The sequence below is a fragment of the Hippichthys cyanospilos genome, chromosome 12, assembly GCF_059441005.1.
Source record: "Hippichthys cyanospilos isolate Australia breed blue-spotted pipefish chromosome 12, RoL_Hcya_1.0, whole genome shotgun sequence".
Classification (NCBI taxonomy): domain Eukaryota; kingdom Metazoa; phylum Chordata; class Actinopteri; order Syngnathiformes; family Syngnathidae; genus Hippichthys; species Hippichthys cyanospilos.
This window is the reverse complement of record NC_142380.1, coordinates 12,599,893-12,627,333: the sequence shown is the minus strand read 5'-3', so window position 1 is coordinate 12,627,333 and position 27,441 is coordinate 12,599,893. Positions and strand designations below refer to the sequence as shown.

The 27,441-nt window shown below is 39.3% G+C and overlaps 1 protein-coding gene across 1 annotated transcript; it reads right to left on the bottom strand.

The window, feature by feature from the left end:
* Window positions 1–1,685: 1,685 nt before the first annotated feature.
* On the bottom strand, window positions 1,686–26,956 carry LOC148414910 (vasoactive intestinal polypeptide receptor-like). Its single transcript, XM_088429418.1, has 13 exons — window positions 26,823–26,956; window positions 23,586–23,679; window positions 18,314–18,427; window positions 10,192–10,301; window positions 10,025–10,122; window positions 8,325–8,454; window positions 4,891–5,044; window positions 4,029–4,089; window positions 3,571–3,637; window positions 3,392–3,483; window positions 2,868–2,997; window positions 2,064–2,105; window positions 1,686–1,944 (listed from the first exon to the last, which is right to left on the bottom strand). The coding sequence occupies exons 1-13, from the start codon at window positions 26,880–26,882 to the stop codon at window positions 1,753–1,755; spliced, it is 1,344 nt and encodes a 447-aa protein (XP_088285544.1). The 5' UTR covers window positions 26,883–26,956; the 3' UTR covers window positions 1,686–1,752.
* Window positions 26,957–27,441: the final 485 nt, after the last annotated feature.

The window sequence follows — 27,441 nt, the reverse complement described above, 5'->3', positions numbered from 1 at the left end:
ACTTGACGTCCCCCACTCGCCAAGAGTATATGAAATATTCACTTGGTGACTGACTATCAGTGACTTTTTTGGAACAACTAAATTGTGAATAAATCCCATATATTTGTGATACCTCTCAAAGCAACATTAATGAACTTCAAAAATATTTTATACCCTTCTGATAAAACATTGACTCACCTGACTGTTTTTTTTTTTGTCTGGGGGATTTGTCACCCTGAATTGCTTTTACTAGCACTAAACAATTTTGTGATGGGTGGCATTAACCCTGCCACACAAAAAAATGACAAACGTGCCGATTGCCATATGGAATATGTCACATCCTCCTTTCGTCATTTGTTGAGAAGATGGCAATGGATATGATTTGAATATCTGCATGCAATTACTACTGTCTTGACAAAGGCTGCAAAAACAATCCAATCAATGAAAGGTCTTGTCTGAGGAGACAAAAAAGGGAGGCTACCCCATCAGTCAATGATCAATACTGGCCTGGCTTTCACTCATAGCGTGATCTACAAAACGAGGATGGATTTCCGATCAACGCTGTCCTGGTTCTGTTCCTGGTGGATTAGTACGAAGCTTGCAATGCTCAAATAAAACTGGTAGTGATAATGTTAGAAACAATTTAGCATGATAGCAATGAGTAGCAATCAACTGATAGTTCGCATTACCACACTAATACAACAAGCCATGAAACAAACTCAAAAGGATGCTATTGTTTAGACACAATTAGGTTCATTGCCTCATTGCTATTCATCTGTCACAGCCATTCAAAACAGAAATGTATTTCAGTTTGAACACAGGTGATCGGAGCTCCGGCCTGCAACACTTGCAAAACTGCACTGGTACTTACGGGAAATGTAGTATTCTATCACTCAAAACACGAGTGCATTTGGTGCCGCCATAATCAACAGAACCTGAAGGTTCTTTAGTAGGTGCTTTAAAGACATGCATTTCTATACACCCCATGAGCTCATTAAAGTAATGAATGAGATTAAGCTTATTCTAGGTGACTTTGGGAGAGAGGCAGGGTACACCAAAACCCACTGGTCAGGGGATATATGACAGCTGTCCAAATACTTCTGGACTCAAGTATATGTTGAAAGTAACGGACCTTAATCTCTGTTACCACGTAACCTAAACTACTATGTGTTCAGAACCAAAAAGGTAAGTCCTTTCTACCGCTTCAAAGTCAGAATGGCACAACGTCAAGGCAACTATGGAGGAAAATCGGCACATGAAAGCCTCAGTAATCAAAAATACACAGGCTTCATCAGTCTGGACTGTGGGATGTCATCCAGCATAAGACCTCATTAAAAATGCCTTGGGCTGGATAGATAGAATGGCCCAGTACATTGGAACTGCTATAATGTCTTCACAAACAAACAAATGAAAACAAATAAACAGTAGGCAACATGGCTATTAGTTATGTGCATGCACATTATAGCCCAGGTGGTCTTAAGTAAACATCTTCCTTTTTTTTTCGTATCGGACTCTGTTCATCTTGCTTTCTATTCACTCATCATTTAATATCAATGCACGATGCACAAATTATACTGTACAATCACTGCCTTCCGTTATGAGTGCACATCACAGTAAAAAAAAAAAAAAAAGTTACACACTTTCACAGCTAGCTGAAGGAATTACATCAAAGTAAAAGGTCGCACTGACCTTAAGGGACGCCCACATCTAACTGTACTGCTTAAGTATGTCACCCTTTCATTATGTGCAGAGCTGAGATGTTGCCTTTCCGTGTCAGATGGCTGAGAAGTGCTCCTGACAAGCAGATGCCCGCCGGGCTGTGGGGCTGCATTTGGTTAACATGGTGATCTGGGTGCTGAAGTTGTTCCCATTGCTGCCTATGGACGGCTGCTGGTACTTCGTGTCTGCACCCAGGAAGCGCTGTAACATCCATCTTCGCCACTTACGCTTAATCTCTGCCTGTACCTGCAGGGGAGATGGGGAGGTAGAGAAAACATGGCTGAGAGATGGTGCTGACAAAGTGGAGAGTTAGTGATATAATAGCCCAGTAAACATTTTAGGCAGCTATTTTTGTCTTTGCTTACCTCGCCATTAAGGAAGCAGTACAAGACAGCAACGACGAAACCCTGGAGGAAAGAGAATATGTTGCCAATATTCCAACGGCAAAGACATTTTTTCGTATGAATAATGTCTTTAGGACTTAGACCAAGTTGAGGCTCACATAACAGAGTTGGATCTCAGGGAAAATTTCCCAGGAGATAACATTCTTTGCTAAATCAGCTATTAATGAGCAATGGTTTCCAACTTTAGTGCTCCATCATTTTCTTTGCTGTTACCATCAACTTACTGGTGCATAAATAAACTTTTTTTTTTAATCTTACAAATTGAACCCATATTCTGCTGTTGGTAGCTATAGTCATCAAATATCTATTTTCACTGGGCTGGCAGTGTATAAGTTAATAGAGTTAGACCATTTTTGGCATCATCATGTGTTCAAATAAATGAACTTGATTTAGTGCATTTTCTCTTAGATTTTTTTGTTTCAACATGAACATTAATGTTGTAAAAATGATTTAAAAGAGAGTGTTGTGCACATCCCTAAAAAACAATCAACAAGATAAAGGCATACAACCTTTTGCAAAGGAATCACTATTACACAATGTAGTTGTATTGCTCATGTCAGAATTAATATCCTCTTGATTTGAAAGGAAAACTCTAGTGTTCCTGTCATGGCATTAAAAGCATTGTATTAGATCTTCAAAAAGCTGTTAAAATCCCATGCACCCCCTGAAGAGCTTTGACATACCCCTGGGCATACTGACAACCGCTGCTCTAGACAGATCACGTCTCAGTTCTTGCCCCGTATGTCATACATCATGAATATTTACCTGGAATGACCCTAAGATAAGATCAAACACCATTCTCAGCTGTGGGTGGATGTGCTCTGGGATGAAGGCAAAGATGATGTAGTTTATCCCAAAAAGAGGTATCAAGAGCAGCGTGGATTTAGCCAGTCTCCTGAGGGGAACAAGAGATAAAGAGATGCTTTAACAACATCCGAGGTGGTCACGGTGGTCACTATGAACTAGTGATATACACCGCCAAACTACATACTGTCAACACACCCTTGATGTAAAAATGTTATTTCAAAAATCATTTAGGAGGATTTCACTCAATAAGTAATGTATGGTTATTAGTGGAAAGCATTTTTATTCCTCAAACTTTGTTTACCCTCTGGGTAATGTAAATCTGAAGCTCAACCAAAATGCAATTTAAAAATTCCATAGTTCCTGGAAAAAGATGCAGTTTGACTTGATATAATGTTTACATTTTTGAAAATATTATAACTCATTTCTCATGAACAAGTTGGGGATATGCTTCAAGATCAGTGTCACAAGCTCTAAGAACCTACGAGTACTGATTTGATTCCTTTCTCCCAATGTCGGGACAGTTCATCTTCTGTCGTAAAATCCGGATGATACAGATGAAAAGGAAAAAGTTGACCTGCCAAGAAAGTAGCAGACAACCAAATATAACTCAATTGTTTAGATCCAAGCAGTAAATGTCACACAAAGAAGAAATGCCACTCACAAGAATGGTTACTAAAATAGGTGTTTTGATGATCCACCAAGGTTTGTGATCAATTATTTCCCAGCATCTGCCAGAAAAGACAACATAGTCAAGAACAAAAAGTTAAAAACCCCGCTCCTACCATAAATGTGAACATCTTGTATTCATGCTAATCAAACGCAAATTGTTTGTACGTTTTTCGACAGTGCGAGTGCACAGGGCAGCGTATCATCATTATGAATTGTTGTTTAGAGACCATGCAAAAATAATGTTAGATTTAGAGACACTATAAGCTAAATAAGCATGGCAACATCAACCACAGAAACAGAGTGAATTTCTCCATTAAATAAATTGTAAAAATGTCAATTACTTTTTGTAATGAATGACATACTGAACTCTGAGGGTGGTAATGACAGATTTTCAATAAATCCCCAACAAACCATGACATAGACAGGGGGAAAAAACACAATAATTCTCACCCAAGATCATTTAAATAAGCCTTTGTAATCACCCATGCCGAGATAAAGATGGTTGGAGCCACTGCAAATGACAAACATGAACACATCATTAGATTTGTCGCATCGACAAATATGTCTAAATAACCTAATATTTTGAATAATATTTTTAGGTTAAGAATGAGACTGAATGTAATACTGTATTTTGTGGTATGCTTAGCACGATTCCTCTTGACAGACACTCAAATGATGACATATTTATGGGTGTTTTTATTTCAGATATGTAGTAACAGGACCAGCAAAGAAAACTTTTAGATTAAAATGAAAATGCATCATCTTTATTTACTCCAGCTGACTGTGTTCAATGTCATACGTGCGCAGATCCTAGGCAAATTGACTTTGGACACAATGGCACACACAAAATTCCCACGTACATTCACATCAATTGATACATTTCAATTCTTCAATCAACCTAGTAGCTCATATGCAAAGCCTAAAGAGAAAGGTCCAAGGACGTATGCCAACAAAACATCGACTCATTTTCCCGTATAGGGTTCTTCTTCAAGACAGTGAAATTGCATATGAAGTGCCTGATCACTTTGATGGGTATTCATGATTGTTATGTCTGCTATGGTTATATAATTGGCCTAAATGGGCTGGTTTCAGCAGCGGCTGCTTGCTGCAGACAAAACTAAACCAATACTGATCAATATGCAAATGAAGACACAGCATTATCCTCTAGCATCTACAACAAACCATTCACTGACGTATGATGATGGTTGTATTACCCAAACGAGCATTTGGTGTGCAATATAGCTAAAGACGCGTTGGTACGGGCACAGAGTCCCTTTAAAAAAAAATGAGACATCCGTCTATGTTCACATACCCCAGCCAATGAGGATGTACCACCAGAAGTACTTCCTCTCGGAGAAGAAGGAGACAGCGAGGAGGGCATGGAGATAGAGACCTTCTACCAGCAGCCAAAAGTAACTGGCCATGATCCCATACTGGAAGAATACCACCACTGCTTTACACCCCACCTGAAAATCATCCAGAATTCCATGCAGTCAGTGAACAGGAATTTATTCGGAACTCATTCACGCGACAGCCGTGCCTTATTTTTGGAAATGGTAACGACACAAGATTATTCAATGTTGCAAAATCAAGCAGTGAAGCAAGATTCAGTTTTCGAAGATGATTTATACTCAACGGCCCTACCAGATGTTACATACATACATGTATTTTTGTAATTAGCATATTGTTGGACTTTCACTTATATGGTGCTTTTCTACTAGGCTCTTAAAGCACTTTACACTGGTTACTCAACTACCTACTGATGGCACAGCATCCAAAGCGACAGGTTGTACAGCGTTTTGCTAAAGGACACTTCAAGATGGTCACAACGGTTGGGAGATCGAATCCACGACCCTTCAGTTGGGAGACGACTATTCTACCACCACTGAGCCATGACATTTACGTCTACTCAGTTCTCTATCTCTGCTGTTCTTGTTCGTGTATGTACGGTATGTAGTGTATGGCCCTACATGCTAAGATGATGAGCTGAATGGTGGGCAGTGGAGGGGGGCATGAACGGCTCCTTATAAAGACTTGAGTCCCATCATTCACACTAAAAGTAATGTGCATTGTTGTGCTTAAGTTGAATCATTCCCTTATTCATTTACAGTATGTTTCTTTAAGCACTCGGTTAGAATGCGCCATTGTCTGATAAAAATGTTTTGAATGTTTAAGGCAACCTTTTTCTGTTCAAGTGTTTTAGGTAACGTTTTCCATGTAAGCATGTGGCAGAAATCCTGAAGTTGCTGTCACATCACTGTCAAGTACAAGAAGTGCCAATCAATTCAGCATCACAATAAGAGCAACCTACAAAAGAGGGCTCTAGAGATTGCCAATAACATGGTCAGAACCGTGCACCAACCATGTGGACGGCGTTATGACATTATATAAAGGCATTTTGGCCTAAATGAAGAAGCGCGGGCAGCAATTCCCATCACGATGTTCCTCATCCATCAGAGCCCCTAGCAGAAAACTAGTCATAAGTAAGTGCCTGTAGAGTTTTCATGCATGTGCACGTATCATAAGAGAGAGAGTCTAGTGTGCAAGTGAGAGAGATTAACATTGAAAGGTTTTATTAGATGCATTGCATGCACTTTATTTATGTACGTACAATGTCGTCCAGGGGGCAAATTCTACTTCACAGAATTCACTTACCCATTAACTACGAAAGGCGAAGGAACACTGTTATCTGTAGAAATCGCACTATTGCATGCACACACGTACATGTAGTTGTTTGGGGTAATAATAAGTGCATTTCGTTTGCCCCACTTAAGGTCTGGTGACTGGCCCGGTTGCAAGCTAAACAGTATTCTACAGAGAGATGGACATTTGATGTGTTTGATTTATCTTGTTTTGAGATGGTACTTTGAGAGAAAATATTTTTGACTGACATCTGTACGGATTTAAATCAACTACCCAATCAACTGCTTTACAACATTCCATTTGGTATCATTTAAATTAGATTCATAATCAATTCAACATACCATTCATTTACAGACTTAAACTGTGTTTAAAAAATGATGTAATGTAATGTAACTAATTACTTTGAAAGGAAAGTAATAAGTAATAAATAATGCCTTAGAGTTTTGAAGTCATTTGCTCGACACTGAACGCTGATATGATAAGAGGACATGCCTGCCAGAAGTGGAGTGGGTGAAGAACGGCTCTACAAATACTCAAGTCCCATCTTTCACAATGAAGAGCCATTCACAAGACTCAATTCATTCGGGAAGATTACATGACGAGTGCTGACGACGTCGCCGCTGTGCACGTGCCAAGTCTAGTCCGGCGTTATTACATTGGCCATCTGGGAAATTTCTTGCATTTTCTCTATATTCCCTATAGCCACCATACCACTGCTGAGAGGCGAGGTAGACCCTTAACAAACCCCTCAATTGCAGGCTACATGTAGACAAAAAACAATTCATGGACAATTTAGATTTCTTAATTAACTTAGTGCGCATGTTTTTCGGAATGTGCGAGGTCACCAGAGCACCGAGAGTAGTCATGTCCAATCCCGGTCCTTCCTGCATGTTTTTGATGTTTTCCTCGTACAATGCAGCTGATTCAAATGAACAGGATTGTTATCAGGTTTCCACTGAGCTTGATTATGAGCTGATCATTTGAATCGGGTGTGTTGTGCGGACAGAAACCTAAAAAACATGCAGCATAGCTGCCCTTGAGGACTGGGATTGAACATGCTTGACCTAGAGAAAAACAGAGAATGTGCAATCTCCATAAAGGATGACTGGCCCAGTTACGAACTGGATGGATGGATGGATGGATGGATGGATGGATGGATGGATGGTAAATCTCTTAAGTTGGATGTCATTTCATTGTGAAAGTGTACTTAATGTTTTATCCATGGAGTACTGTTGGTCTTTAGTATCAAAGTCAATATTTCATTCAAGTTCCCGCAGTTGTAGTATATTGACCTTTTCATTCAGAATTTGGTTGTTGTAGTGAGATTTTCCTGTGAATTCCCGAGGATGTTTTTCACCGGCTGATATGTAAACTGTAAATTGATTTCTTCTGAAATGTTGCTCACTAGTTGTTGTACTTTTGTCCACTTGGAATGTTAACAAATGGCAGAGAAAGAGAGCAGCTGTGTTTGAAGCGCAAAATCTGTGTAGCAAGAGGAGGAAATAGCTCAGCTCTGACTTTAAGGTTTGCAAATGTGATTTATTGCCTACAGATCTAATCAGCTCAGGTAATAAAGCGATGGTTTCTACTGGAGCAAGATGTGAGACACACACATCTGACATGGGTAACTTGATCAGATTAAGATAAAAAAGATAAATAAATAAACCCTCACCATTCTACATTCAACCCAAAACCAGTAGCTTCAATTCCTTATCCAGATTGCGCTCTGCCATGGTTTGCCGTTTTGAACATTATGCTGAAATGAAGTGGATAAAAAGGCCATAGCAGAACTCAGTGATTTATTGACAAAGGTTCAGGCTTAATGTTCAGCAAACAGGAACTCTCACAACATCCTGCTGGATAAATGAATGGGGAACACTCTTAGGAGTGGAGAGGACTTGGCAAACATTGTTACACCCAGTGTTGGGTTAAGCAAACGTCAAGACGACGCTTTATGTCAGGGAAGAATCAATTCAGAGCAATGCAGTCAAGATTAGAGTGGAACACTTTTAATAGCGCTGGGTGTGTTTACTTGCTGTTTGATGCAGGAAAATAAGCACAAATGAAGAGAATAGAATGTACAGTATCCGATACTCTACTCACCGATGAATGGCAACTGTCCGTCTCGCCAACGTCATACAGGACGACATCCTTGATGAAAACAGCAATCGCTTTCAGGATGAATGACACAAAGAGATGCATGTGGATGTAGTTTCTTGTACAGTGCAGCTTCCTGTAACAAAACGAAATGAGGTGAGTGCAACAGGTGAGTGCAAAGTAACACTCTAGGCGACCCATGTCTTTTTAATCTCCACAATTCTGACTGTTTACACAGCAAATCTTTCAACCCTTTTCTGGTGGATAATCAGTTTGAACCCAAAAACACTTGCTCGATCCCCTTCCTTGAAGGTACAATTCCCTGGTGAACGTCTCTCCATTGCGGATCACAAGACAGGAAGGGGTGCGCAATGTACATTATAATGCCATCAATATTAACTTCAAACTTGCTTTCACAATGGACAATTTTACATTATCAAGTACAGTTTCCAAAACGGACGCAAGCAAAAACGAATGGGTCCATTGATTGGCTAACAATTGGGAGGAAGTCAGCAATTTCTCATTCGGCATAAACAGCAATGGAAGAGGAAGTGATAAGTCTTCGTTCTACAAATAAGTGGGCAGAATTCAGTAATGTGATTCCGATCGAGCAGCCGATGGAATACAACGGTTTTCAATTATGAATGGGGCTGCAAGTGTTTTTGGGGTTTGACAAGACTGACGTCGCAAAGTAACAACCCAAAAACTCTGAAATAAACTTCCTTCAAAAAAACATTGTAAGATGTGACGAAAAGCAGTCACTGTGAAGAGCAACTCATACGCTTGTGTTCCACCACAAACCATGTGAAGGATTATGTGACTTTGCAATTCCAAAACCGCTGCAGAAATGATCAGCAAAGCACATGAAACTCTCAACATGTTGAGCAAATATTTAAATGTTGGGAAGACATTAACAACGCCACCAACACCATAACATTACTTTATGCGACAACCCCCCCAACACACACACGCACGCACACACACAAAGACTTCATAAATTGGCTTAAGTATTGATATTTCCTTGGGAAAAATAAAATATAAATTAAAATGTGTTATTCTAAGTGAATTGCACCTACTATCATAATTATGGAAGGTTCTGAAGAGAAAAGTTCTTGGAGTTTCAGGCTGGTGATAGAGTGTGTTAACAGTATAAACCATTGTGAGTCTTCCCTACAAGATAGGTGGCATCCCAGGCAACATTATTCAGCTGCCCAATATTAACAGAAATCCCTACTCACATCCTGTGTGTGTCCTCAATTGTGTCCTCAATCCAAACCATTGGCATTTTACAATAGTGAGACATAAACACAACCCTTGTTGTTTAAACTTGCACATACATGCACACACATGGCTGAGAACAATATTGTGTTTATTGCTGGCCACACCCCTTTGGCTACTTACTGTAATGAGCCGTGCTTGTGTCATTTAACCATGCATAGACATACACTCTGCGTGCAAACATAAGGTCAAGCGTAAACACGCTGTGAACAACACCAGCTTCCTCGCTAAGTGGTTTGGACTTTATAGCTGCTTTCAACGTATTTCTTTGTTTGGCAAATGTTGCGGCACGATTTACACGTAAGACGTGAAAACCACTGTAAAGTCATGTGAAATGAGGTGGGTTTTATCATGTTGATTGGCGGGAAGGGAAAAAAGGTGTTTTATTGTCCTTAAAGGACATAAAGTAGCATCTTGATAGATCTTACCGGAAGAGGCACAGTATGATGATGGCAATGGTCAGAGAAATAAGCGACACACTGTGACCGATTGTGTAACCCACTTTGACGGCATCAAAGAAGTCTCCCTGCGAGAAGACATGTTTAGTTAGTCACTAAAAATGTACCATGACACCAACTCAGTTTGCCATACTGACCGTATCGTCGTCATCCACGGTGCTGTTGGGATTATAGCCACAGTCTATTATATAGGAGTCACTGCTAATTGGAGTCCAGCCATCTTCAGTGCAGGTCTTGGACAGGTTACCTAATGAGCAGAATGACAAGAGTTCATCTCAGTAATGTGTGTTGGCTGTGGCTGTGTGAGTCGCATTTGCTCACACTTAATTATGTTGCACAGAGATGCATTCTCACTGGAATGCTTCCAAATGCTAAAAGGAAATGGGAAGTATGACTGAAGGGGATCAGCCGTCCCGGCGGCTCAAAGATACCAGAACAGTTCCCACATGCATTTGCTACTATCTGTCTCTTAATTACTCCGACTTGAAAAACATCCCAGGAAGTCAGTCAGGCAGTGAAGGTATTTTTACTCTGCCCTGCCCGTGGGGGTACAAGTCAAAGGTTCACGTACGAGCTGGCCCGCCATCATAGGATCTGTGGTTGAGCTCAATGGCAAAACATTTCAGAGCTCAGAAAGTACGCTAGCCTAGAGTTCGGAACGGAGAAAAAAGTTCATTATGAGTCCCATGAGGGGAATATGTATTTGTTGGACATTAACTTGGAAATGAAATAACGGAGAGATAGAGATGAACACAAACAAGCAACCCGTGTATTTGGGGCCACTGCAACCTTGCTTTAAGGGTGATTGGTCATACCGTTCCAAAAGGGAAAAATCAAGGAGGACCAGACCGTCTCACACCTACCGGATGTACTTTTCATAATCCAAATTATGATTTAGAATATGTTTGAACACCACTCAAACACTTTCCACAGTTTTACTTCCCACTGTTCACACTGCAATATGTTTCAGACTATAGGGCAGAATTAAAATCCTTTCATTTTTTTTTGGTTTGTTTGTTTTTTAATCGACAGTGTGCTTTGTAATCTAGTGTGCCGTATATATTGATGACGAACTGAAGTTAAATAAAGTTTGACATATTTGCTGTACTGGTTTGTTTCCTTTAACTGCAAAATAGATCTGTTCTTTGGCTACATTGGTTACATGCAGTCAATATTCAGGTTAAGGTTGGGTTATGTCAAAATTCGAGTTTCTGCAACATTTAAGTTTTGTCTACACATATCCAAACCCAAATAATCCTCCCCTCTTTGTTTGCAAAATATCTCCCTCCTTTTACCTTTTATTTTGGGTAAACAAATTGCCTCTACACACAAACACATAAGTGCATCTTTAAACTGATTTACAAGCATGCCAAGCCAGATAAATGAAACAGATTGTATTTTATTCTACCTTGCAATGACCACAATCTCCTACAATCTGGAGCTGTGTGATTTTGCGACAGACGCATAGCAAATGAGCAATACAAAGCTGCTTGTTGAGGTATGTCTGTGAGTGACGTGTAGAGAGCCATGATGTAATACTCAGTTTATGACCGCTATATGCATTTTTAATGAAAAAAAAAAGGCCACTTGACGATAAGACAAAATATTTAGCGCCCTTTTGCAATAAACCCAGCTACCGGTCGCTATATATATATATATATATATATATATATATATATATATATATATATATATATATATATATATATATATATATATATATATATATATATATATATATATATATATGTGTGTGTGTGTACTCCTAATATCCCTGGGATAGGCATTAGCAAGCTAGCAACCCTCGAGAGGATAATCGGCTAAAAGATGATGGATGGATAATGTACAAAACATGGAGATAAATCAACAACAACATGGAGGTAACTCAACAACCAATGAATGTGCTTTATTGGTTGTTATTTATGCCAAGTTGAAATCCCAAGTTTTGGCACATTTATTTTTCAAAATTATGCATCATCTACTAAATCTCGTTTTTCATACACTTCAGTTACAATTCAAACCTTTTGACTGCTGCGAAACGAAAGGTGAGACCTTAAGAGGGTTGTTTTTGTAAAATCCCCAAATTGACATATTTTTTCAAAATTCCTATTTTCGTCAATAACTCAAAACTAATGTCTGCAACATAAGATTAGTTATGTGAAAAGGCAGAGTCCCCTGAGGGTTAAGTGGCGTCTCTGCACAAATTTCATGTACTTTTGTTTCAAAAAGGTAGATTCCTTACAGTATGCACAGAACACAAAAAAATGACCCATTCAAAGGAAGTAACCCGAGTGACCACCGATTTCAATGTATTGAGTTAGAAACATATCCCAAACGTCTTAATCTGTTTTTTAAAAATTCAAATATGAAGTTATTTCGGTTATTGCACCTCTTTACATGATATTTATATAAATCCAAATGTTGCCAATACTCATGTTTTAAAGCAGTTAATAACTGCACATAAACACACTCCATTGGGAGTGCACCTTAAAATTTAGTGCCCCTTATAGCGCCAAAAAAATATGGTCCATTTGCCTTTTCCCAGCTCTTATGTGGTTGTAAATGTAGAAATCAAATCCTTTCCGCGCACAAGCCTTAGGTTCAGACCTTAAACAGTTTCTCACAGTTACACAACCCTGTTTTCTACTATGGTATATTTCTCCTCTGTGCAGCTTTACCTAAAGTGATTAGGATGGGTAACTATTGATCTGACGGTAGTGGCTTGAATGCCTTGGGATTTACGATTTGATTTTCCTTTTGAAGACAAAATGGCTCAACTGCTGGTTGTTCTGTGATACTTTTCTAAGAGTACAAAAGTCAACATTTTCGGAAAGAATGAAAGATCTTGACTCTAAACTCAGGAAAACACAGGAATGTAACTCACGAGGACAACGAGGGACTAACTGCAACATCAACATTGCCATCCAGAATTACCCGTAAACAGGAAATACACTAAGATCTGATGAGACAACAAAGAACACCTTGGCAGGACACAATTTGAGCAGGAAGCTGATTGGCAGACACTATGCCAGCAGGTTAACAAGGACAGTTGGACGCAATCACACTAAATAAAGAATCAATGGAAACAGAAACACGACTAACACTAACAACACAAACTCAAACCCAAGTCATGAAAGGAACACAAAAAACAACGCAAACAAACGAGACACAGGAAAGAAACAAAACAAAACAACAACCTCCAAAAACACACTCATTCATGCATTACCGGTAATTGAATTTTTGGTAAATTCGTGAAAATCAGAACTACACCACCACGTTCTCTACAGATGAGAACGCTTCAGTAGTCTCTGCTTTTGTGTCTGCTTGTTTAACACTTGTGGTCCAATATCATTTTTTATGATACGTGTGAGTGGCTCATTCATGTTGCCGACTTACATGGGAAGGCATCGGCCCTGTGAACGTACACCGTGACTGTTATTTCCTGGCTTGGGGGGAAGTGATCCATGTTTAAGCCCACAACCGCTCGCGTGTGGCCACGTGAACTTTCTTGTAAAAAGGCCTTGACTATAAGCCCAGTATTTGAAGCCACTTCCCAGCGCTTCTTTAGGTGGTTGCTATGGCACCAACCACCCAGAACAGCAGCACTGAAAGCAAAATTTCCTGTGTTGCAAATTTGATCTACTTGCTTTTTTTCCTCCCCTTTGACCACTTTGAAAGCTTATTATGTGGCAATAGCCACATCATATTATTTATATTGATGTGCACATTCTTGGTGTTGAGCCATCTTTGCAAAAGTCTTAAAATCAATAATACCTTGTTGTAAATTCTTTTGGAATGCGCAGACTAATACTTTAAAATGTATTTTACGACTTGAACTTGGTTTGTACTGGAATGTATGTAGTGCAGGAGATTCTTCAGAGACAGTGTCTTTCATCTGAAAAAATGAATGCAAAATTTGGTGCACGCGTACTGTATTTGTGTATGTTTAATTCTACACTTGATAAATAGGTAGCCACTCCACACACACAATCATCTGTATAGAATTCAAGAAGGCGTCATTTTTAATTTATATGTAGTCTTTAGAGTTCAACTTTCACAGAGCTCTGCACTCTGTGTTATTCTAGTTCTCTTTTAAATGCCGCATTTTTAAAATGACTTGAGTCAACACTGTGAAGTCAAAACACATTTTAAAGGTCTGCATCATAGAAATCCAACTTTTTTGAGCTTTTAACAATGGCACAACGTTAATTTCTCACCCTAAACACCCCCGAAGTGTTATTCTCCTTCATTAATGCATTTCTAAGAATCCTTTGCTTATTCTGTGCTCTCATCGCTGCTCCGCCCGATCAGTTAAAAATGGCTTACGAGAGGCAAATATGACAATAACAGGCTGCCTCTTCATGGCCCCCATACCGCTCGTGCAAGAGTAAATACACTCCCACATTATCCGAGGAGACATTCATGTCCAGTACTTTAAGTTTTATTCCGGGGTTGGGGAGGAGAGATTTTGCATTGAGTTGACCAGGTAATCAGCAACGTTTCATTTATTAGTCACAAAGTTTTACTGTAGAAAATGTCCAAGTGGTGAAAATGAGTGTTTGGAAGTACACTGCCGAACAATCAACGTTCTAATACAGAATTTACCTGTAACTGTGATTCTGACAACAGGTTTCCCGAGACGACCAATTTGATAGGATGAACGGGTGTTGGTAGGCATGCCAGTTCAACTCAATGTCAGCATGTTTTTGGCTTCCATTACTGATCGCTACAAAGTTAGCTTTTTGTTGTTTCATTGTGCTTCATTGTGATGTCATAAAGGGGGCGCAGTAGCCACAGGGTGAGAGAATCATGTTCAGCCAACAAGATGTTTCACTTCCCGGTTAGAAGCGCCAGTACCAAAAAAGTTTCAAATTTGAAATCTCTTGGTATGGTCCCTTTAATGATGTGATGTTTCTTAAAAACATTATGCAGTTTGACTTTCACATACCTGTGCATGTAAATGTATGCAAACGAGACACTAATCATTCAGACAAGAATTCTCATGAGGTATGTAAAATTCTGTAACTAGGGACAAGAAGCAAACAATTAAATTGGGGTCGTTCGCTGTGTAATAAATACACGTAGCATGTTAACAAAGATGTTTTCCCCTGTCAGCAAAGAAAGGATGCTGGAAAAAAATAATCCATGTATTGAATACCGCTTTACAAATCTAGATGGAGGAAATTCCAGTTATTTCCCAATCATATCGCTGCGCAGCCACTATCAAATAGAGCTTGAGTTGGTAAATGACCAACAATCCAATTCTTGGAAAATTGTTGGCGTGGACCCACAAATACCTGAGAAGAGGGAGCTTTAGCTCGCCCAAACAACATGACAAGACACAAAGGAGATGCTAAGCCCCTGCTGTTCTAGCCCGTGCACCCGCTGGATTTGGCATGTTTGAGGGGCTGCCAGAAGAATGCTTTCATCATCCCCCAAGTCAGTGCCATGTACGACAACAAGGCGAGCTCAAACGAGTTAATCACCCAACATCGTTTTGATTTCATGAGGCTTTTTATTACCTCACCTCTCATGCAGGAAGATTCTATAAGCACGCAAATGATTAGCGCCAGCTCATTTGCGATGGCACACAAGAGCAATCTTCGGTTGTAGACGGGGTGAGTTTTAAGAGGAGGAGAAATACTGCTGGTTTGTGTTTGAAAAACTAGGTGAAGAGTTCACGTGAATGTCACCTACGCTATCTCAGCATTTATGACTTGGCCTCTGAGTGTCAGCGGCACCATGTTTTGTAACACTTGCCCTTATGAGAGGCTGCCTTGTGCAAAGTGTCAACAACAGTGCGCTTTCCACAATTGCGGCTCACTGAGCGCATTTGAAAAACTCGACTGGAAGGGTTGTTAAAATAAAAAGTACAAGGTTGTCATCCAGCTGCCACAGAATGTATTGAATCAAAAGTCCTCCTAAAATAACCTGAGCACAGCAAGTTCCTCCAGCAGAGACCTGCAATGATTTGTTGATTTACAGCATAATTGAGTTGACTTCCAGTCCACCCTTTACTTTTAAACCCCCCTTTGCCTAATCCCGGTTTCTGCTCTTTTGACATATGTGTAATATATTCCTCTCCATTCCAAACTGGGGAATTCTCTTTTCCCATTATCTCCCTTCATTCTCAGGTCCTTCCAGCTCCCATCTGGGTCACATCAGCGACCCGGGAAACTTGTCTTTGCGGCAATGAACCTTTCACATGCTGTTGATTAATCCTCAGATGGCGTGGCTTTCCTGCATGTTCCCCAGCATAAGCAGGACATGATGTGAGACCAAGGACCCGCAACTTGACCGTCTCTGCTGGGGCCATCGTTTACAGATCAAACCTTCAACTTGATATGGCTGGAGTTTGTAAGGTCACTTACTTTTTATATCTAAATGGAGTGTCATTAACAGGCAATTCAAATGCAGTTTAGCATAAAGTATGAACTTTTTCCGCAACCCTCCATTTGCAGATTTATTTCTAAGCTCCGTTTTTATTTAAACCACTTACTTGCCATTTATCAGCATGTTTTAGGACTTTTAGTGCATTAAAAAAAAGTTTTTCAGAAAGTGCATTGATTATAAATAGATCCCTTTCCCCGAGAATATTGGTTGTCCACTGCTATATTATTTTTAACTTTTACTTTTAATTCTTCTCAGTACTGGTACGGAATGGTTCTCCATATTAGCCTCGAGCACACCAAGCCTTTTTGTGGCGTACCGGGACTTTACATGAGCCCACGTTACCGCTCTAGTTCCATTTCTCTTGTTCGCTTTGTGATACTCATTGGACTCCTTCAGTAATTTACATACCCCCCCTCCAAAAACGTTGATGATTTGATTCATAAAATGCCAGTTATTTATGCCATCGTTGTGGGGTACGACGGTACAAGTCTCCGGTGGTGGCAGCTATCCGCTTTAAGAAGTTTTGACAATGCGCACCACACCTGAGGTGCATTCAAATGCATTTGGATATTTAAACTCAGGAAGAATGTAATTATGTATTTATTATCTATGATATTTTTATTACTTATTAGTAATTAATTGTGTAACACATGACCTAATTTACCTAGCAACAGTTTAAATAGGACTTCCAGAACTTATTTTTTCCCACTTAAAGCACTGATTATTTAAAAAAAAAATTGCTGAGAGGCTGTGGGTTCGATTCCCCCGACCATCAAGACCATGTTCAAGTGTCCTTGAGCAAGATGCTGAGCCCCCAGTTGCTCCTGATGCTGTGTCATCAGTCGGTAAATGACCGTGCAAAGCTCTTTAAGTACCCAAGGTAGAAAAGTGCGATTTAAGTGAAAGTCCATTTACCAAAGTCCCTGAGTATGTGAATTAGTCCTTTGAATTGATATAAAAGGCCATTAAATAGCGAGAAAAAGCTGCAATAATTCTTGAATCACTGGTATTTGAGTCATCATTACTGAAATGCATTGTAAAAACAACACACCAGAACTCTGAAAAGACCAAATTAATGCTCTGTGCCTTCATGTTTCTGACAGGCTAATTTCTCAAGGGTAATAAACCAAATGGAGGCCGCTCCTGCAGATGAAAAGCATAATTTGAGCATGATTGCAAAGAAGAAAGTAGGCAGGATACTTAATGACAAATTGCAATACATGCAAACCTCAGCGGGACTAATCACAAACACACTGCTCTACAAAGCATTGTAATCTCTATGGTGTCACTTCCATATAATTAGCTGCGTCCCCATGAGGCTGAAGCTGGATTACAGCACGATAAATGGATAAATAAACACACGGCGTGTCTCTAATGACGAGATGATTTGGGATGACAAATGTTTTTCTCTCTTTATGATTTTGCGGCAGGTGATTAAAGGCTGTAGGGTGGGGTATGAGCAATCACATAGATAACATAAACTTATCATCTTACATAATGTGGTGCATGGTGATACGTGGCCAACTGTAATAAACGCCTCTGATAAAAATTGAGGTTATGATCACTCCAGAATTAGATTATTTATGCTAAAGTCCAATACACCAAAGAGCTTCATTTGGCTTGATGATTTTTAACAAAAGTGATTAGAGGTTTATTTGGATTGATGAAAGCATCGTCAATATTGATTTGTATATATATTTAGGAGAAGAGTACCCTATAACTAGATTGCTATGCTTATGTATATTTAAACCGAAGTTAAAATGGACACTACACACTCCAAAATAAAGAATTAATATAATGTGACGACCCATCAATTTCCTTTAGATACCTTATTAGGGGTAAGGACATCTTTTGGGTATTTCTTACGTGTCGGATTCTCTCTGGAGAAATAGAAGAGATATTTGGGGCAGGGGATGGTAACCACCTCTCCAACATCAGCATTTGGCCAGCAGGTGATCTTGTCCCACATACCGAGGCAACCTGGAGAGCACATTGACAATGAATAGAATTTAAAAAACCCTCTTCATGTTTATTATATACTGTGCAAATATTTGTAGCATTAAAATTGTTCAGCATCAGTATTAGTGTTCCCATGGCAGCCAGAATGTCGGATCCATAACAGGAGATCACCTTAGTTAACACCAAGCTGCCACCATGACTAATGAAAAAGCTCCTTGTCCTATGTTACATGCTCTGATTTTAATTCATCAGTTGGCTGGGACTTTCCACGGTGCATTTGATCTCGGGATACAAAAGTGGGTCACCGCACAGCATCTTACATCTGCTCATTATTTTACTGGTGAAACCTTCCACGTTTTCCTGGTTGACATTAATCACATTACACTGGTGACATGGTGGCATGAACACTTGAGGGAATCAAGAAAAGGAGAGCTGCATATGAAACAGGTGTGTCTTAATGGAGTTTATTGTGTGTGAAGAGCCACTATTGCAATGCCTGCAATCAACCTCAACAGTGTTGTAAAAATGCAATTGTTTCTACAATCCAATTTAATTATATGCTGCTAATATGTAAATCTTGCATTGCACATATTTCTCTTAAAACAGCATGAAGAGAGTCATTCATCTATCTGTTTCAAAAAATTGGACAAGAGACGGGGTACACCTTGGACTGGTGACTAGCCAATTGCGACACAAGCAACAGAAGGGAAAACCATTCACTCACATTTACATTAAGCATCTTTAATTGACCTAACAAATATGTATGTGTGGGTGATGCAGTAGTACATCCACCTGAATTCCACCCCAAAAAAATGCTTTTGCTCTTGGGAAAATGATCTTTCCCCACATATTACAAGGAAGCCAGGGTTTGCAGAACTCGATGTTGTGCTCATAAGTTCACATACCAGAGTTGTGTGTAAACATATGAGCACAACTGTAAATATCCATATACCACAAGTTGGCAGACATGCAATTGTGTTCCTGAATTTACATATGTCTAGTCCAGGGTGGTCTGGTTCCCTCTTTCAACACACCAGATTCAAATGATCAGGATCATAATCCAAACCTTTGCTTGAGCTGATCATTTGAATCATAGTGATGGGAGAAGTAGACATCAAAAATAGACATGAGACTGCTGCTGAGTTCCTATCATGGGTGTATGTCGACTTATCAACACAACTGTACCCTATATCATGCCCCAACTTTAAGATGTAAATAAAAACAACTCAGCAGATTATTTTGGAGCTAACAACTCACTTGCTTTATTGTGCTAACTTACATATTGTTACTGTTTTAGACCCCAAAAATATAAATTGTGTTTTTTTTTTCCAGTTTACACATGTCAAGAGAGTTCAGTTCCCATTGAGTGACAGTGTGAGTGTGAATGGCTGTTTGTCATAGGTGGCCTGCGATTAATTGGAAATCAATCCAGGGTGTATTCAGCTCCGCTCTACCATGGACAGGTTAAGAAAATAAATGGACAACATTGTTTTGGGGAGCATACAGCAAGATTACTGGGACCTTGTGACAATGAGGCACATTTTCTAGCCTTTGTTCCACTGTATTGCTCCAAAGGATTGAGGGCCGAATCCACAGTGAAAACTATGTGGCAGCTGATACCACCTTTAATTGCAGTTCATTTGCAGCCATAGTTTGCTCAGTCTTAGAAATTCCACTAATGATATGTCTGCACAAACATGCCCATAAAGCTTGACAGGTTGAGTACAGTTAACACCAGGTTTTCCCCTAATGACTACAAAAGGCAAAGTAAAATGCTTGCTTTGCGCCATGAACACCGGGGCAGAAACATGGCAGCTAGGAAGTGTTCAAAACATGCCTATTGAATGTAATTTCATTTTTGCTCTACCCCTTTCTGATTTTTTTTTATTTTGTATGGTGTTTTTGAGGGTCAAGAAAGGCACCTTTAAATAAAATGCATGAATATCTTACTATCATTATTTTTTTTGGTCTTGTTTTGTCATACCTGGGGGCCGTGAAGTGCAAATCACACAAACAAAAAAGTAGCAAACAAAAGTGGTAATTGCAAACAAAAACAAAAATACCTTACAAGAGACAAGCACACAATAAAAAAAAGCACACAACAACCTAAGCAAACAAAAAAGGCAAACAAAAACACCTTATAAAAGAAAAGCACACAATTAAAAAAAAAGAGCACACAAACAAACACCTTACAAGACAGAAGCACGCAAAAAAAAAAAAAAACTCAAGAAAAAATGAGCACACTCCCTTTCCCTACCCAAAGTGGTTGGTGTGGGTTGGGGAGACAGATGTGGACTCATTGCTGATTGGATGATAGAGGGCCTCTTGATTGGACGCAAACAACATTTATCTTTGAGCAAACCATTCATCCTATAACAATTTATTTTTTCTCTTTTTAAAAATGAGTGCCACCAGCGATTCAAACAATGTTGCCGTTATCAGAATCGTGGACCTGTCAAATTGCTTCCCAGGAACCAGTCAAAATGACAAACAAGGCAGTAAGGATAAAAAAATAAATAAATAAATAAATCCAAAAAATAAAGTAACAAACCAAAAGCGGCTGCCCCAAGACAGCTGGGATAGGCACCAGCAAGCCTGCGACCCTAGTGAGATTAAGCATCTTTAGAAAATTAATGAATGGATGGAATCTTTCCAAGAAAATAAATTATTTCAAGCTAAGCATTGTGGAAAAGCCTTTACGATATTGTTAAATAAAAATGAATAATAAATTATCCTTACAGCACTCGTTATATTTTGTTCACATAGGAACACAAGCGCACTTTTGCTGGGATATTATTATTATAATTATCATTATTATCATCCATTACAGTAGACAGATAAAATTGTCATAATGCAACTGTAGGTGTGAACGAGACGATCAGAAAAGCACCAATCTTCAGCAAAATTCACATGAACCTCTGATGCCAACGAAGATCTCCAATTTGCTCCCCCAAAATTTGCTCTCCCAAAACTCCTTTTCTTATTTGCATCAGTGCCAGTGAATTAGACAATGTTTATCAATGAGACTCATTTGCATCGAGGACGGCAATTTCTACAAATATGTGCATATTATTTCATTTAAATACGTGTAAATACCACGGTGCACCGAGGAACATTCTGCTTGGTTAGAGATGCTTTTTATCATTTGCAAATGCTTTGTGATAGGACGCTATCTGTGAAATTGGCCCCTTCTGTGTGCTCTGAGGCCAAATGTTGATAGTGCTGCACCTCTAGGAAAATGGAGGAACAATATATATATATATTTTTTTGTTTGTTTGTTTTTTAATGTATTATTCTTTTATAAATCCTCATAGAGGAATTTCACTTATGCACTCATGTATATGTTATATTACACAATGCCATGTTTTGTTTTGTTTTTTATTGATACTGCTACAAGGGAAAGGTTTTGGATTTTTTGATGTTGACAGAGATCTACCACCTCTAATTGAGTGTTCGAGCCGCACGCATCAAGACTGGAAGTGCAAAATTGCGAGGTTTATACGAAATGTTCTCCATAAATTTTGCCTTGGAGCCGCGTTTTTCCCTGTAATGAAAATGGTACCGTGCCATTGGTCAATTCACTTCTAGCTTCCAGCAACCAGTTTAGCATCAGCTTTGTGAACAAGTAGAGTATGGGCCAAGGAAGAAATACTGTAATTCAGTATGCCGGTTTATGGAACCGTGAATGGTGTCCATCCATCCATTCATTTCTATTATGCTTGTCCTCATTAAGGTCTATGGTGAGATGGAGCCTGTCCCAGCTAACTTTGTTTCAGCAAGCAGATCGCAGTCATCACTGTCCACAAACATGAACTGTCCATTGGTTCCATAACATCTTAAATCTTCCTCCGCGAACCTGCTAAATTGCGAGCAGTCACCGTCACGCTGTGTCATCGACGGTTTGCAACAGATAGACGGGAAGGGTCTCAGAAAGGACTTCACGTCCTCAGATGAAAGACCTGTTGTGAATTTTGCCAATCTGCTCCGTAACATTAACGTTCGCTGAGGGTCTTCCTCTAGCTCTTTTGCGCCCAAGCCTGGCCTCTAAAAATTTGTCTCAAAAACATCCACGGTCACCTTGGCCATCGGTCTGATGAGCTCATTTCTAATTCTATCCAACCACGGTTAGTCCTTAAGAGAACCTCAATATACTCATCGCCTTCACGTCTCAGACCTGCAAGATACTTGGACTGTTCCACTTGTGATTTAGATGAGTACCGTATTTTGTGCACGATAAGGCGCACCTAAAAGCCTTGAATTTTCTCAAAAGCTGAGCGTGCGCCTCATGAGCCGCTGAGCCTTATACCACGCATAATCAGCCAGTTTTCATTTTTGGGAGACGAAAAAATAAAATAACTTAATCACCATGCAAATTCTTCACCTTTTACCCGTTTTTCAGTTATAAATGTATTTTTTACAATTAAAATTTTAGAACACCTTGTTATATATAAAATATTATATGCTATACAAGTCTCAGTTTCTGATTGTCAATTAACCAGGTTTGACTGACTTATCTGATTGTTTTGTTGCCATTCCCCATAGCGCATCTCCATCTAGTGGATGCATAACACAACCACAGCCATTACTGCAGCTTCTATTCTATGCGCCTTACAATGTGGTGCACCTTATATATGAAAACAGTTTTAAAATAGTCCATTCAAGCTATTTGGACTGATCCACTTGTGCTTTGGATGAGTATCGTATTTTCCGCACGATAAGGCACACCTAATAGTCTTGAATTTTCTCAAAACCTGAGCGTATGCATGATAGTCCGGTGCACTTTATAGTGCAAAAAATACGGTAATAGTTGAAGCACATTTCCCTTGGCATTATTTAGACTCAGTTTTCTCTTCGTTATGGTCAAACCACACAATTTGGAATCTTTCATTTTAGGGTGCAAATGCACCATATAGTTGCTTTGGAGGGCACTTAATGAAGATAAAAACTGGTAAATAAAGTTGCTTATTTAGGCTTTTGGGCTAAGCCCACATGATGAGGGTCTGGCAGCAGGAGCAAAAGTATGTGCAAGCATGCAAGGTGTAATGCCAGGGGAGGTTTGAACAGCGTTTGTTGTCTTTTGATCCAGTTTTGTCACTTCCATCCTGACATTCTGTGGAATTAGCAAATAAGGATGGGGCAAAAGCATAAGAAAGTTTGGGAATTGCAAGAGTCCACATACCTGATGTTTTGTTCTCAATTTGCGCCTCACACAAATTCTTCTCCTTGTCTAGCTCCTTCATCATGTCGCACATCTGATTCTGCATGGAAAACACCTGTGAAGCACATAGACGGCATATATTTCTCGACACGATGACTCAAGTGCAGGGGAGGAAATGAAGATTTGTTTTTTCGGTGCTATCAAGGTGAATTCTCAATCATTGTCTCCTGAAATGAGCAGCTGTGCATTCCCTCATCTGTTATATACAAAACACAAAGAGCTTTTTTTCCGGGAAGTAATTCAGCAACCATATGAGTTATGTTTGCATGTTTTGAAGAGAAGTAATAGGCCGTCAGCATTGGCGATGAATATACAGGTGACAAAAACCATCTGCAGGACTCATTGTGGCTACTTAGGTTGATGAGTCAACTCTCTTAGGACATAAATCAGACTGATAAAATGTAGCTGTTGCTAGTGAATCCTTATGACTCCCCGTCCTCCTCCACAAGGTGAGAGCCAGTCCGCATTGATATGCATCTTCTTCTCACTTCTAGAATTCTAATGTCAGGCAAAACAAGACTGCACTATTTATTAATGGGAACTATACACAATACTGTGCTTCGGTTTTTTTTTTTTTTTTTTTTTTTTATGTTAGCAAACAACTGTAAATACCGGGACAGAACAAGGCAATCATACAACCCTTTGAAAAATGATGGAATCGCTAGTCTCATAAAATGTTGGTTATGTTGGTTAAATTTGTAGGGGGGCGATCAGACATGACACAAGACAAGAGTCATTTCAAATGGCAACTTCTGGCTGTAAGAAACGCTGAATGAACTCAAGACAAAAATGCAGGCCATGACATTGATCTCATTAGTCTTTTTTTGGCAGTTTTTGCGCTAGTGATAGATGCATTATCATCTTGAAAAAAGATTTCATTATCTCCAAGTGTCTTTTCAAAGAATGGCATAAGAAACGTGTCAAATGTCAAAGTAAACTTATGCTTTTATGGGAGATGTAATGACAGCCATCTTTTCAGTGCCTTGGCCTGACATGCAGCCCAATATCATCAACATTGAAAACGTGCTTGTCTTCAGAAATCTCATTGGAATTGCGCCCCAATAAAAATTACAGCTTCATCAGCTTGCAGATATGCCATCACTGAATACGACTTCCATCAAGTGATCCACAACCAACCAATTCTTTCCCTTAGCCTATAATAACTCTGTTTTCATGTTTCCGTGGATGTTATTGAGGGCTTCTTTTAGCTGTCTCTTAGTAAATCTCATTTTCTTCAGGCAGTTTCTGACAGTTTGGTCACAGATGTTGACTCAATTTTCCTCCCATTTATTTTGCAATGCATTTCAGTTTTCAAGACATAAATGCTTTAATTTTTATGCCTTGATACTTTGATATCTTACTTGGTTTACTATTATGCTTGCCTTGAACCACCTTCCCAAATTTCCACAACCTTCAAAGATTTTACCTGCAGCTGACTGTGAACAACTGTGTGGACTGTGAAAGCTGCTCGCTGGATTACAAAAAAACATAAGTTTCAGATAATACACTCGCAACTTTGCGTGAGGATTTACATTGGTTAAGAAGTTTGATCATTTTCTCCTTTGTTTCAATTGACATCCATGCAATGATAAATGTCAAGTCCTTAGGTGCAACAGCTCTCCAGGGTGTGATCACTGCTGTTTAAATGCAGACTAAAGTGTGATGGAGATGTGAGTTTTGTGAATGGGAATTTACAGGGTGATCCCTTTTTTTCCATTAGAAATGAGTGACTAATGTAGATGATTTTAGTTTTGTGTTATGTCTGTGAGCTTGTTTTTTGTACATTTTAAACCACTGAATGAACATCGCCTGAGACTGGGGTTTCCACAATTTCTTTCAGTGGTTGCATTATCCATCCATCCATTCATCCATTCATTTTCTTAACCGCTTTTCCTCATAAGAGCTTACTGGTGCTTATCCCTGCTATTTTTGCACAACAGGCACCCTGAACTAGTTGCCAACCAATGGTGGTTTTATTTTGATTATTACGTATTAGTTTAAAAAAAAGGAATGAAATTTGAAGTTTACACTGCTGTTGGATTGTTTTTCATTGTATTTGTTTGTTTCTTATCAGTGACAGTTAACACACAAATGTTATGCACAAATGCATCTCATAAAGATGATTAAGAGATATCCATTTGAGGCATATGGCTTTCATCTGTCATCTATGAAAGTGAAGGTCATTATTTGAAGAAGTGCATATTTTTATCTTCATTATAAGAGTGTATAGTTTATGAGAGGTCACACTACTTTTAATAAAAGTAAAAATATGATTTTATTTAAATAGCATTTTTCACTAAGGGCTCACAAAAAGATTCAAATGGTTAGGCGACAACAACCATCCATTCATTTTCTATAGCCAATTCAATCAAATATCACTTTGTGAGCCCTTAGTGGCAAATGCTATTTAAATAAAAGCACAAAGTATAATCAAAGAAAAGTAGTGAAATACACAAACAATCCAATAGAATGTTACTTTTATGATATCCTGTTTGTTGTGTGTGTTTTTTTCCCAATAGACACTGAAAAATATTCATGGTGTTTGTGCCAGTGATAAACATATAGAAAATTGTGCACAAAACTGTCAAGATCAAACCAAAGTGCTGTTTTAGAGCTTTGGGCTGACTGTTGAATTAAGACATAAATCATAAATGCTTCCGAAGTGGAGACCGATATAGCTAAGGACGCTGGAAACCACTGAGGAGACAGACAAAGGAGGCTGTTGCCATGGTGTTGTATTAAGGAGACCATTGCATCCCTGACCCATGCCGGCCAAAAAAAAAACACACACATGACAGACCTTTACACAATTTGGGATTGTCATGCCTCGCATATAGCTGACTGACTATGTGCATGTTACAATGATGGAGCAAAATAAAAAAAATCTTCAGGTCGTAAAAGTTTACCAAAACAGCATGGGGGAGGCGGGTCTCTTTTGTACAGATTAAAAAATATCAAGAAGTTATTAAAACAAAACATTATTTGGGAAGATGACTGTGCAGTTCTTCTTTCTCAGACACTCTGCTCCTGAGGTCATAATGGCGCGCAATGCATCCAAAACAAACTCTGTTCACTAATCGGCTGCGTCTTGTGCGCATATTGCAGCTACAAAGCTCCATATGCGCAAACGTTTATTGGCAGACTCAGTCAGCATTCCTTAAAGGGGGTCTTTTATCGTGTGCGTCTAGTTGTACTCACGCTTTTCAGCAGCTTGCAGGACAGAAGAATGAAAAAGCTCCTCCAAAGTTCCGCATGCATATCCTTCACACGTGTATTGTTCAAACCAAACGTGAACGTGTGGTTGCTTTAAAAATGATCCAACTAGATTTGGATTATTCCTCTTGGCTGACTTGTGAGTTCTTGAGCGCGGAGAGCTGCTCGAATCCCACTGACGTGCTTCTCCTCCCACCCACCCACCAGTGCGCACAAGTGACAAGCGACCAATGAGAGCTGCTCTCTGGACGGCGGGGCACACCTTCGACACACCTTCCCTTTCTCCTGCTCCAACCTTTGTTGCTTTAAATGTTTTGTTTAAATCTGTTTATCTTTAGAGTTAATGCACGGTCACTGACGGTCACGATATACATGCGGCGGACACAACATTAAATCCAATTCTCAAGGTTGTTGTTGAGAACCATATTGTCTCTGCTTGAAGCTTTTTTTTAGCAACATGACACCTTTACACTATTTGAAGGATAACATCAGAGTAACATCATATTTTTATGTAACAATAAAATCAGCTTGAAACAATCATCTTGGGATGCATAAAAGTACCCACTAAAGCGTCTTGGCTTCATCCAGCTGAGTTGATCCAATT